Raw genomic sequence first — 15191 nt, forward strand, 5'->3', positions numbered from 1 at the left:
CTTTAAATGGAACTATAATAGACATTGTTTTATTTTACCTTCTATTAATATATTCAAGTTGTGTGGTAGTATACCACTGTTCATTGCATTTGGGTTTCATGTTCCATCATGTCATTTTTTAATGGAAAAATATGAGTAGTTAAAAATAAAATTTACTTAATACTTAGATATGGTGAAAAGGAGAATGATACTAAATGCTCATTATTCTGAAGATATCAATAGGTAGGGTATATACGGAATCATTTATATGATTTATTGCAATAAATGAAACAGAAGGTGAGGTGTCAGTTTCAGATTCAGTATAATATCTGGTTTCAGAAACCTGTTAATATCTCTAGGATAAACCTCTTTTTTTAAACATGCTTTCTATTTGAGTGGTGTTCTTTGAACTTGGATATTGATCCTGTTTCTGGTTCAGTTTTGATAGGAATTAACATCAAATGGACTTCATATCACTTAATACTTTCTTCTATCAATTTTTTAAGAAGATTGGTCATTTTACTTTGTGATTTTGAGTTAGCAGTTCATAAGCAAGCAAATCAGAGAAAGCAATGGCAACCCACTCCAGGGTTCTTGCCTGGAGAATCCCAGGGACAGGGGAGCCTGGTGGGCTGCTGTCTACGGGGTCGCACAGAGTCGGACACGACTGAAGCAACTTAGCAGCAGCAGCAGCAAACAAGCAAAGAGACATTTTTAAAAGAAGAAAAAATGTTAACCTATTAGTAATCTTAACTCATCTTTTTGACATAGTCAAAAAAAATGAGCAGTCCAAAGAAGTAAACCATGTTAGTATGTGACAAACAAACAAATTGTTCTTGGATTGTTTATCATTTTTCCTCAGCTGCTATTCATTAAACATCTTTATTTAGTTTTTTATACCAGTTTTTTATATGTATTTTGCTCCATCAGTAATTAGTAAGTTTAGGAAGCTTCCTAACTCTAAAAACTTATTATTTTAATAGTGCACATACTAATAAGCATGAAAATTAGTGTTACTTAGAAATGTCAACCCCATTCTGTTAACACTTTTACTTATAATTACTATATTAGTGAACATCCTACAGTATATTATTCATTAAAGTATGTCTCTAATGAACCTTATTTAAAGTAATTGAAAGAGAATAATAGAAAATTTTAAAGGAATGACATTTTCTTCCAGTACTGAACTTACAATATCATCCGAAGGTTCTCCAGGGACTTCTTTTAATAATTAAATAAGAATCAACCTTTTCTTTATAAATTAACCCTGCCAAAATGCTTAAAATATATTTGCATTAAAAAGTCATCTTGTCTTTATTTATGCATTTAATTGACATTATCTATATGGCAGAAAGTGAAGAGGAACTAAAAAGCCTCTTGATGAAAGGGAGAGAGGAGAGTGAAAAAGTTGGCTTAAAGCTCAACATTCAGAAAATTAAGTTCATGGCATCTGGTCCCATCACTTCATGGGAAATAGATGGGGAAACGGTGGAAACAGTGTCAGACTTTATTTTTGGGGGCTCCAAAATCACTGCAGATGGTGATTGCAGCCATGTAATGAAAAGACGCTTACTCCTTGGAAGGAAAGTTATGACCAACCTAGACAGCATATTAAAAAGCAAAGACATTACTTTGCCAACAAAGGTCCATCTAGTCAAGGCTGTGGTTTTTCCAGTAGTCATGTATGGATGTGAGAGTTGGACTGTGAAGAAAGCTGAGCGCCAAAGAATTGATGCTTTTGAACTGTGGTGTTGGAGAAGACTCTTGAGAGTCCCTTGGACTTCAAGGAGATCCAACCAGTCCATCCTAAAGGAGATCAGTCCTGGGTGTTCATTGGAAGGACTGATGTTGAAGCTGAAACTCCAATACTTTGGCCACATGCGAAGAGTTGACTCATTGGAAGAGACCCTGATACTGGGAAGAATTGGGCCGGGAGGAGAAGGGGATGACAGAGGATGAGTTGGCTGGATGGCATCACTGACTTGATAGACATGAGTTTGGGTAAACTCCAGGAGTTGGTGATGGACAGGGAGGCCTGGTGTGCTGCGATTCATGGGGTCACAAAGAGTTGGACACGACTGAGTGACTGAACTGAACTGAGCTAAACTGATGAAAGAATGGTTAGCTAAGACACCACCATGTTTCTCATATACTTACAGAAAACTCACAAGGTTTTACTCTATGTCTTAGATTTTGTAATTATACGTACAAGGGAAAAAGAAATGTGGAAAGGACACTTACTATGGACTTCCCTGGTGGCTCAGATGGTAAAGAATCTGCCTGCAATGCAGGAGACCTAGGTTCTATCCCTGTGTTGGGAAGATCTGCTGGAGAAGGGAATGGCTACCCACTCCAGGATTCTGGCCTGGAGAATCCCATGAACAGAGAAGCCTGACGGGCTGCAGTCCATGGGGTCGCAGAGAGTTGGGCTCAACTGAGAGACTAAGTGCACACACACACACACACACACACACACACACACACACACACTTATTGTTAACCAAAGTAATTAACCAATTCCATCCATACAATGGGACATTTTTTTCCAGAGATTAAGTTTACTGAAAAGATTTTACTTTAATTTTGGTGCATGTGACTTATTTGAAGGAATTAATCCCGTATGAGGTGGTGGAATTCCTAAGCCATTGTGGAAACTATCTGGGAAAGACAAATAGTTAAGATATGTAACTACAGCTCTTATTTTAGATTTGTACTGAATGACATCAAAAGGAAGATGGTAATGGTAGCTCTTATGTATTTGAAGCCTGTCAGAAAGAGGAGAGATGCTCCGTTTTTTTTTTTTAATTTCAGGAGTTAGCATTAGTAACAAAGGAGGAGAGTGGTGAAGGAAGGGGTAAGTGGGGGAACATAGGCAAGGAACATGTTGAGTGGAAGGGAGGAGGTAGGCTAGCTCAGATGTAGGTTTTAGCTCATTTTAAGAGAGATTTCTAACAGGTACAGAATTATCCAAAGAATAAACTGCTTCACGAAGTCATGAATCTTTCTCTGCAATTATTTTCTTTTTGAAATATAGGTGGCGGAAGGATCTAAAAATATACGGTTGGGTTCACTGATTGGTTTGCTAGTTGAAGAAGGAGAAGATTGGAAACATGTTGAAATTCCTAAAGATATAGGTCCTCCACCACCAGCTGCAAAACCATCAGTGCCTCCCCCCTCACCAGAACCACAGATTTCTACCCCTGTCAAGAAGGAACACGCACCAGGAAAACTGCAGTGAGTACGTTCAGTTGAATAAATGACAGTGAAATTCACTCGGTCATGTCCAATTATTTGAGACCCCATGGACTGTAGCCTGCCATGCTCCTCTGCCCATGGAATTCTCCAGGCAAGAATACTGGAGTGGGTTGCCATTCCCTTCTCCAAAATGGTACATTCTTTAATCTATTTTCTGATCTAAATGTGAACATGGTAAGTATTAGTTGCTCAGTCATGTCTGGCTCTTTTGTGACCCCACGGACTTTAGCCCGCCAGGCTCCTCTGTCCATGGGATTCTCCAGGCAAGAATACTGGAGTGGGTAGCCATTTCCTTCTCCAGGGAATCTTCCTGAGTCAGGGGTTGAACCCAGGTCTCCTACATTGCAGGCAGATTCTTTACCATCTGAGCCACAAGGAACACTTATTTGAATAATGTTTGTGTTTTGTTTGTTTTTTTAAAAAAAGATTATGCAACTTTTGAAATATTTTAATCATTATCCTATTTAAAACATCTTTGTAGATTAAGTAAGAAGTTGCTGATCTTCCCTTTCTTCCCTTAGGAAACTGAGATCTAGGAATGATTATTTTACCATCATCGTTTATTCCACAGACAAATAGTATTGAGTACCTAAATATTACAAGTACTATGAAGGCCCTATACATCCTGTGGAGAGCAAAGCAAATATTCAGTGTCAGCATTGAATTTCTGAGTTAGGTTTTAAGATTCCAGAATGGAATTGAGTGTACCAAACTTCATATTGTATTCCTATTTATGGAATCCTAATTACTGCAATGTGAATTCCAATTTCAAATGTATAACTGGTATAAAATGGAATTAGAACTTTATAACGTTTCTTTTCTAACTACCCTGCATTTGAGTTTCTGACAGGTGTTAGAGCTCGATATACAATATATATGTGTGTATATATATTGTATACACATATATATATACACACACACAATGGAATGCTAGTCTTAACAAGGGAAGAAATGCTGACACATAATATGGATGAATCTTGAAGATATGTGGGTAAAATAAACCAATCACAAAAAGACAAATAATGAATGATTTCACTTAACGAGTTACCTAGAGTAGTCAAATTAGTAAAGACAATAACGTGATGGTTGCCAGGGGCTGGTGGGAGGAAGGAATGGAGAGTTATTGATTGGCGTGGAGTTTCATTTTGGGAGGATGATAAGGTTCTGGAGATGGATGGTGGTGATGGATGCACAGCGTTGTTAGTGTACTTAATCCACTCAAAAACACCTAAAAATGCTTCAAATGGTAAATTTTACACATATCTTACTATAATAAAAACTACACGAAGGAACAATATAGTTTCTTTTAATATTTTAGAATAGTAATTAAATTTGTATGAAAATGTCTTATTAGTAAAATAAACCAGATTAGTACAGATTAACTTATTTGACTGTCACTATCTGTAGGAGTTGTTTTAGCTTCATTATATAAGTTTTTATTTTTCTAATTATCAGCAAAGCTGTTGATATTTGGAATCAAATGTAAGTGTTAATTGGTTCCTTTAATTTTATATTTTCTTCTTAGGTTCCGTTTAAGTCCAGCTGCCCGCAATATTCTGGAAAAGCACGCACTGGATGCTAACCAGGGCACGGCCACTGGTCCTCGAGGGATATTCACTAAAGAGTATGTGTGCACTTTCTGTAGTTCCCAGTTCCAGAATTTACCATGACCATCTATTTCTGAAAGTGTTTAAAGAAGGACTTACTCAGTGTAAGATTTAAAAGGAAATCCACTGTTCTTTTGTACTTTTAATTGCTTTTGTCAGCATAAAATTGTATTTTATGCAAAGGTTTTTTTTTTTAATAATTGCAGCATTACTGAAGAACAGTTCTAATTTGATAACTAAGCCAGAACCTTAGAAATGATGATAAATGGAGAAAATTAGTGTGCAGAGTGGTGAATCTTATTGTTTTAAGTTCGTATGAGCTAATGATGCAATCACATGTGTATGATCAAAGCAATTTCCATCTCATTTTAGATTTTCTTTTCTATTTTCCATTTTTATTTTCTATTCCATTCAGTCTATCCATGAATTAGTACCTTATTTGTTTTTTGAACCACACTCCTAATTAGAAATATTTTACAGTATGCTTTAAAATCTGATCAGTTCAGTTCAGCTGCTCAGTTGTGTCTGACTCTTTGCGACCCCAAGGTCTGCACCACACCAGGCTTCCCTGTCCATCACCAACTCCCGGAGCTAGCTCAGACTCAGGTCCATTAAGTCAGTGATGCCATCCAACCATCTCATCCTCTGTCGTTCCCTTCTCCTCCTGCTCCCAATCTCTCCCAGCATCAGAGTCTTTTCCAATGAGTCAGTTCTTCACATCAGGTGGCCAAAGTATTGGAGTTTCAGCATCAGCATCAGTCCTTCCAATGAATATTCAGGACTGATTTCCTTTAGGATGGACTAGTTGGATCTCCTTGCTGTCCAAGGGACTCCCAAGAGTCTTCTCCAGCACCATGGTTCAAAAGCATCAGTTCTTTGGCACTCAGCTTTCTTTATAATCCAGCTCTCAACATCCATACATGACTACTGGAAAAACCATAGCTTAGACTAGACAGACCTTTGTTGGCAAAGTAATGTCTCTGCTTTTTAATATGCTGTCTAAGTTGGTCATAACTTTCCTTCCAAGGAGTAAGTGTCTTTTAATTTCATGGCTGCAGTCACCATCTGCAATGATTTTGCTGCTAAGTTGCTGCTACTAAGTCACTTTAGTCGTGTCTGACTCTGTGCGACCCCATAGACGGCAGCCCACCAGGCTCCTTTGTCCCTGGGATTCTCCAGGCAAGAATACTGGAGTGGGTTGCCATTTCCTTCTCCAGTGCATGAAAGTGAAAAGTGAAAGTGAAGTCGCTCAGTCGTGTCTGACTCTTCGAGACCCCATGGGCTGTAGCCTACCAGTCTCCTCCGTCCATGGGGTTTCCCAGGCAAGAGTACTGGAGTGGGGTGCCATTGCCTTCTCCGAATGATTTTGGAGCCTCCAAAAATAAAGTCTGTCACTGTTTGCATTGTTTCCCCATCTATTTGCCATAAAGTGATGGGACTGGATGCCATGATCTTCATTTTTTGAACGTTGAGTTGGAAGCCAACTTTTTCACTCTCCTCTTTCACTTTCATCAAGAGGCTCTTTAGTTCTTCTTCACTTTCTACCATAAGGGTGGTGTCATCTGCATATCTGAGATTATTGATATTTCTCCCGGCAGTCTTGATTCCAGCTTGTGCTTCATCCAGCCCAGCATTTCACATGATGTACTCTGCATATAAGTTAAATAAAATATGATAGCGCTGTCCTTTCTCTTATTTTTCAGTAAGCCAGTTTTCTTGGTTTTTTTTTATATTCTTCCAAATGGATTTTAAATAATTTATCTAGCCCCACTGGCAGGGTTGGGCAGGAAGACTATGATATTTTCATTGGGACTATATCGTATTTCAGAGAAGGCAATGGCACCCCACTCCAGTACTCTTGCCTGGAAAATCCCATGGACGGAGGAGCCTGGTAGGCTACAGTCCATGGGGTCGCTAAGAGTCGGACACGACTGAGCGACTTCACTTTCACTTTTCCCTTTCATGCACTGGAGAAAGAAATGGCAACCCACTCCATTATTCTTGCCTGGAGAATCCTAGGGACGGCGGAGCCTGGTGAGCTGCCGTCTATGGGGTCGCACAGAGTCGGACACGACTGAAGCGACTTAGCATAGCATAGCATATCGTATTTTAAATTAATTTTTAAGTTTTGTGTCTTTCAAGAATGTATTAAAATAGATGGCACCTGCTCTATTGAAAATTAGTCTAGTGGGGAAGACAAAGATTAATCAAATAGGCATATGAACTAATGTGAAATTGGCTGTAGTAGTGTGTGCCACACTTCTATTAGAGTAATATTAAATTTTCAAATTGAGTTAGCATTTTAAAGCAATAAACTTTTCCCAGTTTATCTAATATTGATAAGAAGTGATCAGTAATGTTGGCTAAAATTTTTACCAGTTGAGATAGAGCAACGTTATTAAATTATTAAGTGGCAGTGCCTGACCAGGTGACTTTTCTTTCTTTTCATTGGATTATTTTACTCTTCATTAAAGCATTGGTTTATTGATGAATATTTCTTTTAATGAAAGCTGTATGGCTTTAATTCTCAGATATCCTGTTATCTGTACTTTAGCCTTACTGATTGTTTCTTAAGCACATAATGTGAAGTTTGTGCCATACTCACATGAGTTGGAAATAGCTGTTCTGACCCCTGGCTGAAAGGCAACAGTAAATCATTCGTTAAATGACTTGCAAGTTTCACTTAACCATTAAAAATTAAAGAATCCTGATAGGTAGTTAAGCCTAGGTTTTTCCCCACATTAATCCTTATTTAATATCTAGTACTTGTATGTTAATTTTATTAGTCTTCTGCCAACCTATACCTTAATAAAAAGTCTCTGTAAAAATGGGTCAAAACAGCTTCCTTTATAACATGATACGCTTACCTGTATATCTGAAGAAGATACAGAGTCTGTATTAATTTATTAATTATTGAAGACATGATGAAATGCCAAATAATAATAGAGGTACCATAGAAAAATCAATTTTGCAAATTTGTAAAAGATAAGTTGGAGCAGAAGAAGACTTGAGGTAAGGAGATAAGTTAATAAGCTCATAAAGTAGTCCAGGTAGGAGAGAATGAGTACCTGAACACGGATGAGAATGTAAATGATGGAGACAGCATTATGAGGAGAAAATCCAGAAATCTGTTACGAATGGAGCAGGAGAGCAGCGACTCATGGAGTGTACTTAGGATCCTGGGCCAGGTGATGTTTTGGTCCCATAAATAGAAATAAGGGACTGGCGGAATCATTTGTCATGATGGAGTAACTGACAAATAATGTGTTTGGTTTGAAGTTTATTGTCAGTGCAAACAAGCCAGATTGCAGATATCAGGGTCATTGAGGTGAAGATGCATCTCAGGAGATAGTTCGGGACTAGAGATGTAGGTTTCATAATAAAGTGATAAAGTTATGACTGAGATAATCAATAGGGAAACATTTTAAAAGGCACAAATTTCTGTGTTGGAGGGTATCTAGGAGATGGATGTAAGTCAAAGAGGAAGGGATCTGAGAAAAGGCTCTTGAAGTTGGTGATTAGTGACCTTTTAGAGGGCAGATCAATGGTGTGAGAGCAGTGGGATAAAGAAGTAGAGTTTTCTTCCTCTTTCCCATCTCTCCGTATGTGCTTAATACATAAATGATGAATAAAGATCTTTTTTAAACCCAAGTTGAAAGTCATCTTAGTAGGTCTGACATTTCCTAAGGAGGACAGAATGGTGTTATTTTATTGGGTACCTTAAGGAAGCACTATTGCAGAGTTATGTTTTTGATATCTTTGCCATCTTTGTCATATTACCTGATCCTTTCCCTGCCCTTATTCTTTAACTCTCTAACGTAAGAGAGTCAAAACCTTCAGTCTTCAAACTGTGACATATTACAAAGGATTTTATGAGAGAAATAGATCCTTAAAACATGCTCGTATACCAGTAAAGATGCCTATAGTTTGAGTTAAACACTGAGATGAGCTTTGGAAAAAAATTTGTCTTCATGTCATCTACAGAAAGGTTATCTTCTGGTAAGACTGAGAAATTGCAGGCTTTGGCATAAGCTGCCCCCCAAATACCTTAGTACACATTGTTGAAATAGTGAGGAGCATCCTTTCTCCTTACTTTGTCAACTAAAAATTCAAGTAGAAGAGAAAAGAGGGAGTTACTTCTGATCCATTATCTTCATGAAGAAAATCAAAGTGTCATGGTTGATATTTTAATGTTGCGTTAAGCAAACATATTGCTCAGAATATATATTGTGCAAAAGCACATAGACTTGACTTTGCCTATACATGTAACATAATTTTAAGAAAGCAAGTGCCAAGGATGCTGTTGGAGGCAGAACACACTTACATTCTTGGCCTGCAGCCTGGCTTCTTTGGTGTATATGTGTCTTAAATCATAGTTGTAGCTAATGCTTGTGTTCATGTCACAGTGTCACAGATACAATATAGTAGGCATGATAGTCATGTCATATGTTTTCAGTGATATTTCTCTTTAGAACTAATTCTTAGCACACCCAGATGAATTAAGGGGTCTGGTAGAGAAGGTTCTACCTTAGTGAATGCCCAAAGCTTCCTCTACCTTTCTGCAGAAGTGGGTGATGTATCGGTTTTTCTCTTAATTTTTTTAATGTCCACCTAATTCTTCAAGCTTAGACTGATTATTTAATGGACAGAAATCATTAAAGTAATTCTCTGCATGGCAGAAACTGAATTATTGGCTGTTATTAACCAATGATTAACATTCATCCTTTATGAGGTATATAAGTGTAAAATTAGCAACAAAAGTTTACTGTGAGTCTGCAGCCAGAATTGATTTTCTGCTACTTGTTTATGATTAATGACTCTTAGAGATGAACTTAAACTGCTTTTTCTTGATGAAAATAGTAAGTAATAGTTATGCTGATAGTGAAATAAAAGTATATCTATTTAGTCTGACCAACTCTTTTTTAAGTAGATGTATTTAGGCATTATTTTAGATTAGTTTTAGTTTCCTCAAGTATTCGTTTTGTTGTTGTTGTTACTTTATTTGTTTTTAACTGATTACTGAGGGTGCACTAGTGATCCCTGAATGAGAAAATCAATGTGTTTTGTATATGCCATTCTGATGCTGAACTTTAAATTAAAACCCAGATTAATAATATATTTTGTTAGATATATTTAATTACCTTAGGTGATGAAAAGGGACTAGTAATGTTAGACTGTGACTTGTAAGAACTCTTAAAAGCAAAATATCTTTTGTTAAAGGTATTTTTTTAAATCAATAAAAGGTCTTATTTTATATCAGTGCTCACACTTTTATCTATGTGGCCAAAGTTTTGGCTCATGACATATATCCCTAGCGAATATAGGGCAGTCATTTATTTCACATATAAATTGTCACAATTAACTGAAAAAATGGCACTTCTGGTTATAAATATCATAAGTAAGTTAAAGTGAGTGAAAGTCGTATAGTCGTGTCCGACTCTTTGCGACCCCATGGACTATATAGTCTGTGGAATTTTCCAGGCCAGAATACTGGAGTGGGTACCCGTTCCCTTCTCCAGGGGAGCTTCCCAACCCAGGGATGGAACCCAGGTCTCCCACATTGCAGACTTTACCAGCTGAGCCACGAGGGCAGCCCAAGAATACTGGAGTGGGTAACCTATCCCTTCTTCAGCGGATCTTCCTGACCCAGGAATTGAACCGGGGTCTCCTGCATTGCAGGTGGATTTTTTACCAACTAAACTATCAGGGTAAATTAAAAGTTAACTTCTAAACAGGAGTAAGCTTGTGGTCAAAAGCCTTGAGAGTACATAAGCTCATTCCCTGGGACACTCAGTCTTTCTGTCATCACCACCATGGTGTGGCTCAACCTTGGAGCACCAACATTGCTTCCAGTTATGTTCCTGCTAATTTTGTGTGACGGGTGAAGGGCCTTTGTCAGGAGGTCCTACTTTTAGCTCCATATATAGACGAGGTAGGTAAAACATTTCTTCATTCAGTCCCAGCACGCATGCATGCTTCGTCACTCAGTCATGTCTGACTCTACAACCCTATGGTCTGTAGCCTGCAGGCTCCTCAGTCCAAGAATTGCTGTCAGTCTGAGGTAGACTTATTTCATTCTATTCTAGTCTTTTCTTATGAGAAAAATTTGTTCTGACTCTGCCTTAGTTTAGTTGACATACTCTGCATAGGTATTAGAAAAGTAGTAGAAAATATGGAGGCTTAGGAGTTGGTCATGCCAAGGTTTGGTCCCAGCCCTGGGAGCTCCTAGCTGCCTACCTCTTCAGCTTCACCTGTAAAGCCTCTCCGCTGTGTTCGTTGCGCTCCTTCTACACTGGGCTTTGTCTGTTCTTAGAAGCCCTAATTTCCCTGCCTTTGCACTTGGCTGTTCTTTGCCTCGAAACATGCTTTTCCCAGCTATTCTTGAGACTTGTTCCTTCACGTCCTTCACAGAAATAATATGTCTTCAGGCCTTCCCTGACCACCTTGTTTTAAAATAACACCTCCTCTCACCCATGACTTTCAGCCTCATTACTCTGCTTTATTTTCTTCACTTAACTATCTATACATTTGTTTACTTGATTAATGTGTGACTCTCCTATAGAATAACACTCCTTGGTGGGACTTGTCCATGTATTTTCAACACCTAGGATAATAGTAAGTGCTTGACAAGTACTAACTTAGAAATGGAATGGAACCTGTTTGTTTTTTTGTTTTAGTTTTTATTGGAGTATAGTGGATTTACAATGTTATGTTAGTTTCAGGTGTACAGCAAGGTGAAGTTAGACATATACACATATCTAGTCTTTTTTAGACTCCTCTCCCACATAGTCCATTACAGTAGAGTTCCCTGTGCTACAGCCTCTTTGAACCTACTTACTTATTTATAAACTGGGAGTAATATCCTCTCACATGGGTGGTATAAGATTATGCAATTAACATAACCACAATATGTACACAAGAGGCTGATTTTTCCACTTCTCTTCCCTCTTTCCTAACCTAAAGGTCGAGGATGATTATAGATTGCTTTATCAGTCTGACCTCTTATCTTAAATGTCAACTCTTTAACTTTGAACCAAGTTACTTGCACTTAATGTTAAGTTCATGCATCCCTTTCTGGACCTGATATAAAAAGCATGGACTCTCCTTCCTTAAAAATGTGCGTGTACCCTGGGAGATCCCTCCCATGGTGTCTCCCAGGCTGGAGCATTCCTATCTGTGTCACTTTTCTATTGCTGCATGACAAACTGCAGCAAACTTAGTAGCTGTTTAAAACAACACCCACTTACTGTCTGACAGTGCTGTGGATCAGAAATCCTGGCCCAGCATGGCTGGTGTTCCGACCCATGGTCTCACAAGACTGAAATCAAGGTGTCAGCCAGGAGTAGGGTCTCATCTGCAGGTTGGAGCCCTCTTCCAGGCTCACGTGGTTGTTAGCAGGATTCAGGTCCTTGGGTAGTAGAACTCTTACCCTTGTTTATTTGCTAGCTCTCATCCAGGGATTGCTCTCACCTCCTGGAGGCCTCCTTCAGATCTTTTCCATGTGGTCATCTCCATAGACAGTTCCTAAATGCCTGTTTGTTTCTCCAAGGCAAGGAAAAGAATTTTTCTCCATTCAGATTTCTTCTTTTAGCAATTTTCTCTGCCTTTTAAAGAATTTACCTGATATGTCTGAACCTTGGATAGGTTGCCTTTTGATTAACTCAGTGTCACTGATTTAGGACCTTAATGGATATGTCTACAAAATCCATCACTTTGTCCTCAAAGGCAACCTAATCATGGGAGTGACGTCCATCATGTTCACAGACCCAGCTACACTCAAGAGAGATGATGTGGGGTGTATACACCAGGAACAGCAATATTGGGCTGTCTCAGAGTTAGCACTCTTCCTACCATGTGATAATATCAGATCACTAACTGCATTTAAGAAATTTCAGAAATATAATTTGCCTTTGGATTTGTGTCACCCTGAAGTCATTTTTAGATTATGTAAAATCTCTTTTATTTAAAAAAATTTAGGTTTAAAACATTTTTAATGTAAGACATTTTTAAGTACTTTTAAATTGTCAGATTAAAATTTTCAAAAAAGCTGTTTAGTATAAGGAAATACATGACTTTATGCCACTATAAGTTAGAATGGATTGAGAGCTTGACATGGTAATATAATTATATCCTTTTAATAAACAAAGACACCTTTGTTTTGAAGAATAATACAAAGGCAAGTCTGTTACTTGTTTAGTTATTTTTTCATTCTAAATGCTTTTATGGGTTAGGTTTATTACATTAGATTGTGCTGATAACATTTGGGCATAATTTTAAGTGGTATGATTTCCTGGCCATAAACAGTCAAATTTGTACCAATGCTTTAGTAAATATCCTAATGAAAGTCATAAGTACAGTAAGCTTAACACTCTCTGAATGCTATGTGAAAATTATTTCACAAGTACTAAGAATGAGGGTATGGCTTATTTTATGAATTGCTCATCTGCCAAAAGACACCTCCCTCCCGGAAAAAATACTCATTTCCTTTATCTTCCCTTCACATGTAGCCTCCATTGTCTGAACGTTCTTATATTCCTGGTTGCTAATCATGATAATCCAACTCCCTTCTTATCTCCAGGGATGCTCTCAAACTGGTCCAGTTGAAACAGACGGGCAAGATCACTGAATCCAGACCCACCCCAGCCCTGCCAACCACTCCCACAGCGCCTTCGCCCCCACAGGCTGCAGCCACACCATCTTATTCCCGGCCAATGATCCCTCCTGTGTCCACTCCTGGACAACCTAATGTAGAGGTAATGTCATCTGAATAGATTTTTATTTTTCAGATTTAACTGAGAGAAAAAATAAGAACCATTACTCTTATGTTTTATGGGTTCTTTTACTAGTCCATTATGAGCTACTAGTAGTAGCTCAAAGTGATAAAGACAGAAATACTCTGTTTTGCACATTTCAGTAAACAAAATTTGTTTATACAGTGCTAACTTCCAAATAGAATTATGATTCAATTTAAATTTGCCACAGGTGCCAGTGTATGTGCCATGTATCTGCCCTATAATAATGATACTTTTCATGTCTTTTTTCCTTGGGTGTGGTTCTAGTTATTAATAGCTGACACCAGCTCCCTTTTGTGGATGTGTTTTATTTTTGACTCATAGTATTGATAGTCTTACAGTGAAAAACCTATAGAGATTGTATAGGTAATCATTCTTTCCCTCTTAGATACATGCCCTTTTTTGTTTTCAAATTACTCTGTTTTACCTCTCTGTCTCCCTTTCTTAGTACCTTTTATATCATTTGCTTCCTATCAGAAGAAATGCAGGATAATCATGTTTGTTTAAAGTTGAATGGGCACTGAAAAAATAAACCTACAGTGCCTTATCTGATGGAGAAATATATGCAAATGTAATATTGTCAAAGAATTAAAAACACTACAAGTTTCATGAGAAACAGATTTTTGAAATGTATATTAATGATTCATGTCTACATACACAACAGTTTATGAGTAATCAGATCATATTTCTTTAAAAAATAAGTTATTAAAATTTGGCAGATAAACTTTAAAATTCTTTCAGTATATAAACACCATTTATTTTATTTGATCAAGTGTTTTGCTAGCATAAAATGTTTGATTCTCTTAGAAAGCATTTGTAAAAAAAAGTCACCTGTACTTTTGACATTTTTTTGTTATCCTAAGTGATGGTAATCCTGCCCCAGAATGAAGGACAAAAAAGGAATTAGCCATAATTTAAGGCCCATCATGTTTTTGTTAGAGATTCAAGGGACAGAATTGAAAAGCGACAGTAAAGTTATAGGAAGACCTTCTTATCTATAACATTCATACTTTATGAGTTTGTTGAAAATCAAAATCACAGATCTCATGATTTGTTTTATTCTTAATTACAAACCAAAATAGAAATAATTTGGGAGATTATCTAGTATTTTGGATTATCTTTTTCTCATGTATGCCATTTTAATAAGTAAGAATTCCCTGTAGTTGATTTGTTGATATATTGATTGCTTTGAGTTTTAAGAAGTGACGTTTGTAACAAAAGCTACTTACAGGCTTATAGGTAATATCTCAGTAAGCACACCCATTAGGGGATTATTTATGATTTGGTATGTTTCCTTTTTTTTTTTTTTTTTTTTTAAGAAAGTGTGGTCTTTATTCCTGACAACCATTTTTGGCTACGCTGTGTCTTCGTTGCAGTGCTAGGGCTCTCTGTTCTGGCACACAGGCTTTCTCTAGTTGCAGCCTGTGTGGGTTTCTCTAGTTTGCAACACACAGGCTGTCTAGTTGTGGTGTGTGGGCTTAGTTGCCCCTCTACAGAAAAGAGCCTAGTTCTTTCTTATACTAAGAATTTTTAATAATATTTTTACTGTGTTAATCTT

General features: G+C 37.5%; 1 protein-coding gene across 6 annotated transcripts in view; it reads left to right on the forward strand.

The window, feature by feature from the left end:
• Positions 1 to 15191, forward strand: part of PDHX (pyruvate dehydrogenase complex component X) — a 76353-nt gene that overhangs the window by 46364 nt on the left and 14798 nt on the right. For 5 of the 6 annotated variants that reach the window (XR_014069220.1, XR_014069221.1, XM_081543448.1 and 2 more), the window contains exons 4-6: positions 3014 to 3213; positions 4760 to 4858; positions 13420 to 13594. The exons of the other annotated variant lie outside the window; for it this stretch is intronic. Coding sequence is in view for 3 of the 5 variants with exons in the window: in XM_081543448.1 (XP_081399574.1) it covers positions 3014 to 3213; positions 4760 to 4858; positions 13420 to 13594 (474 nt within the window). In the remaining 2 variants the exon portion in view is untranslated. The remainder of the gene's footprint in view (positions 1 to 3013; positions 3214 to 4759; positions 4859 to 13419; positions 13595 to 15191) is intronic. 6 annotated transcript variants of the gene reach the window in all.

This window comes from Giraffa tippelskirchi, chromosome 11 (genome assembly GCF_054371585.1).
Source record: "Giraffa tippelskirchi isolate mGirTip1 chromosome 11, T2T-mGirTip1v1.2.pri, whole genome shotgun sequence".
Taxonomy (NCBI): domain Eukaryota; kingdom Metazoa; phylum Chordata; class Mammalia; order Artiodactyla; family Giraffidae; genus Giraffa; species Giraffa tippelskirchi.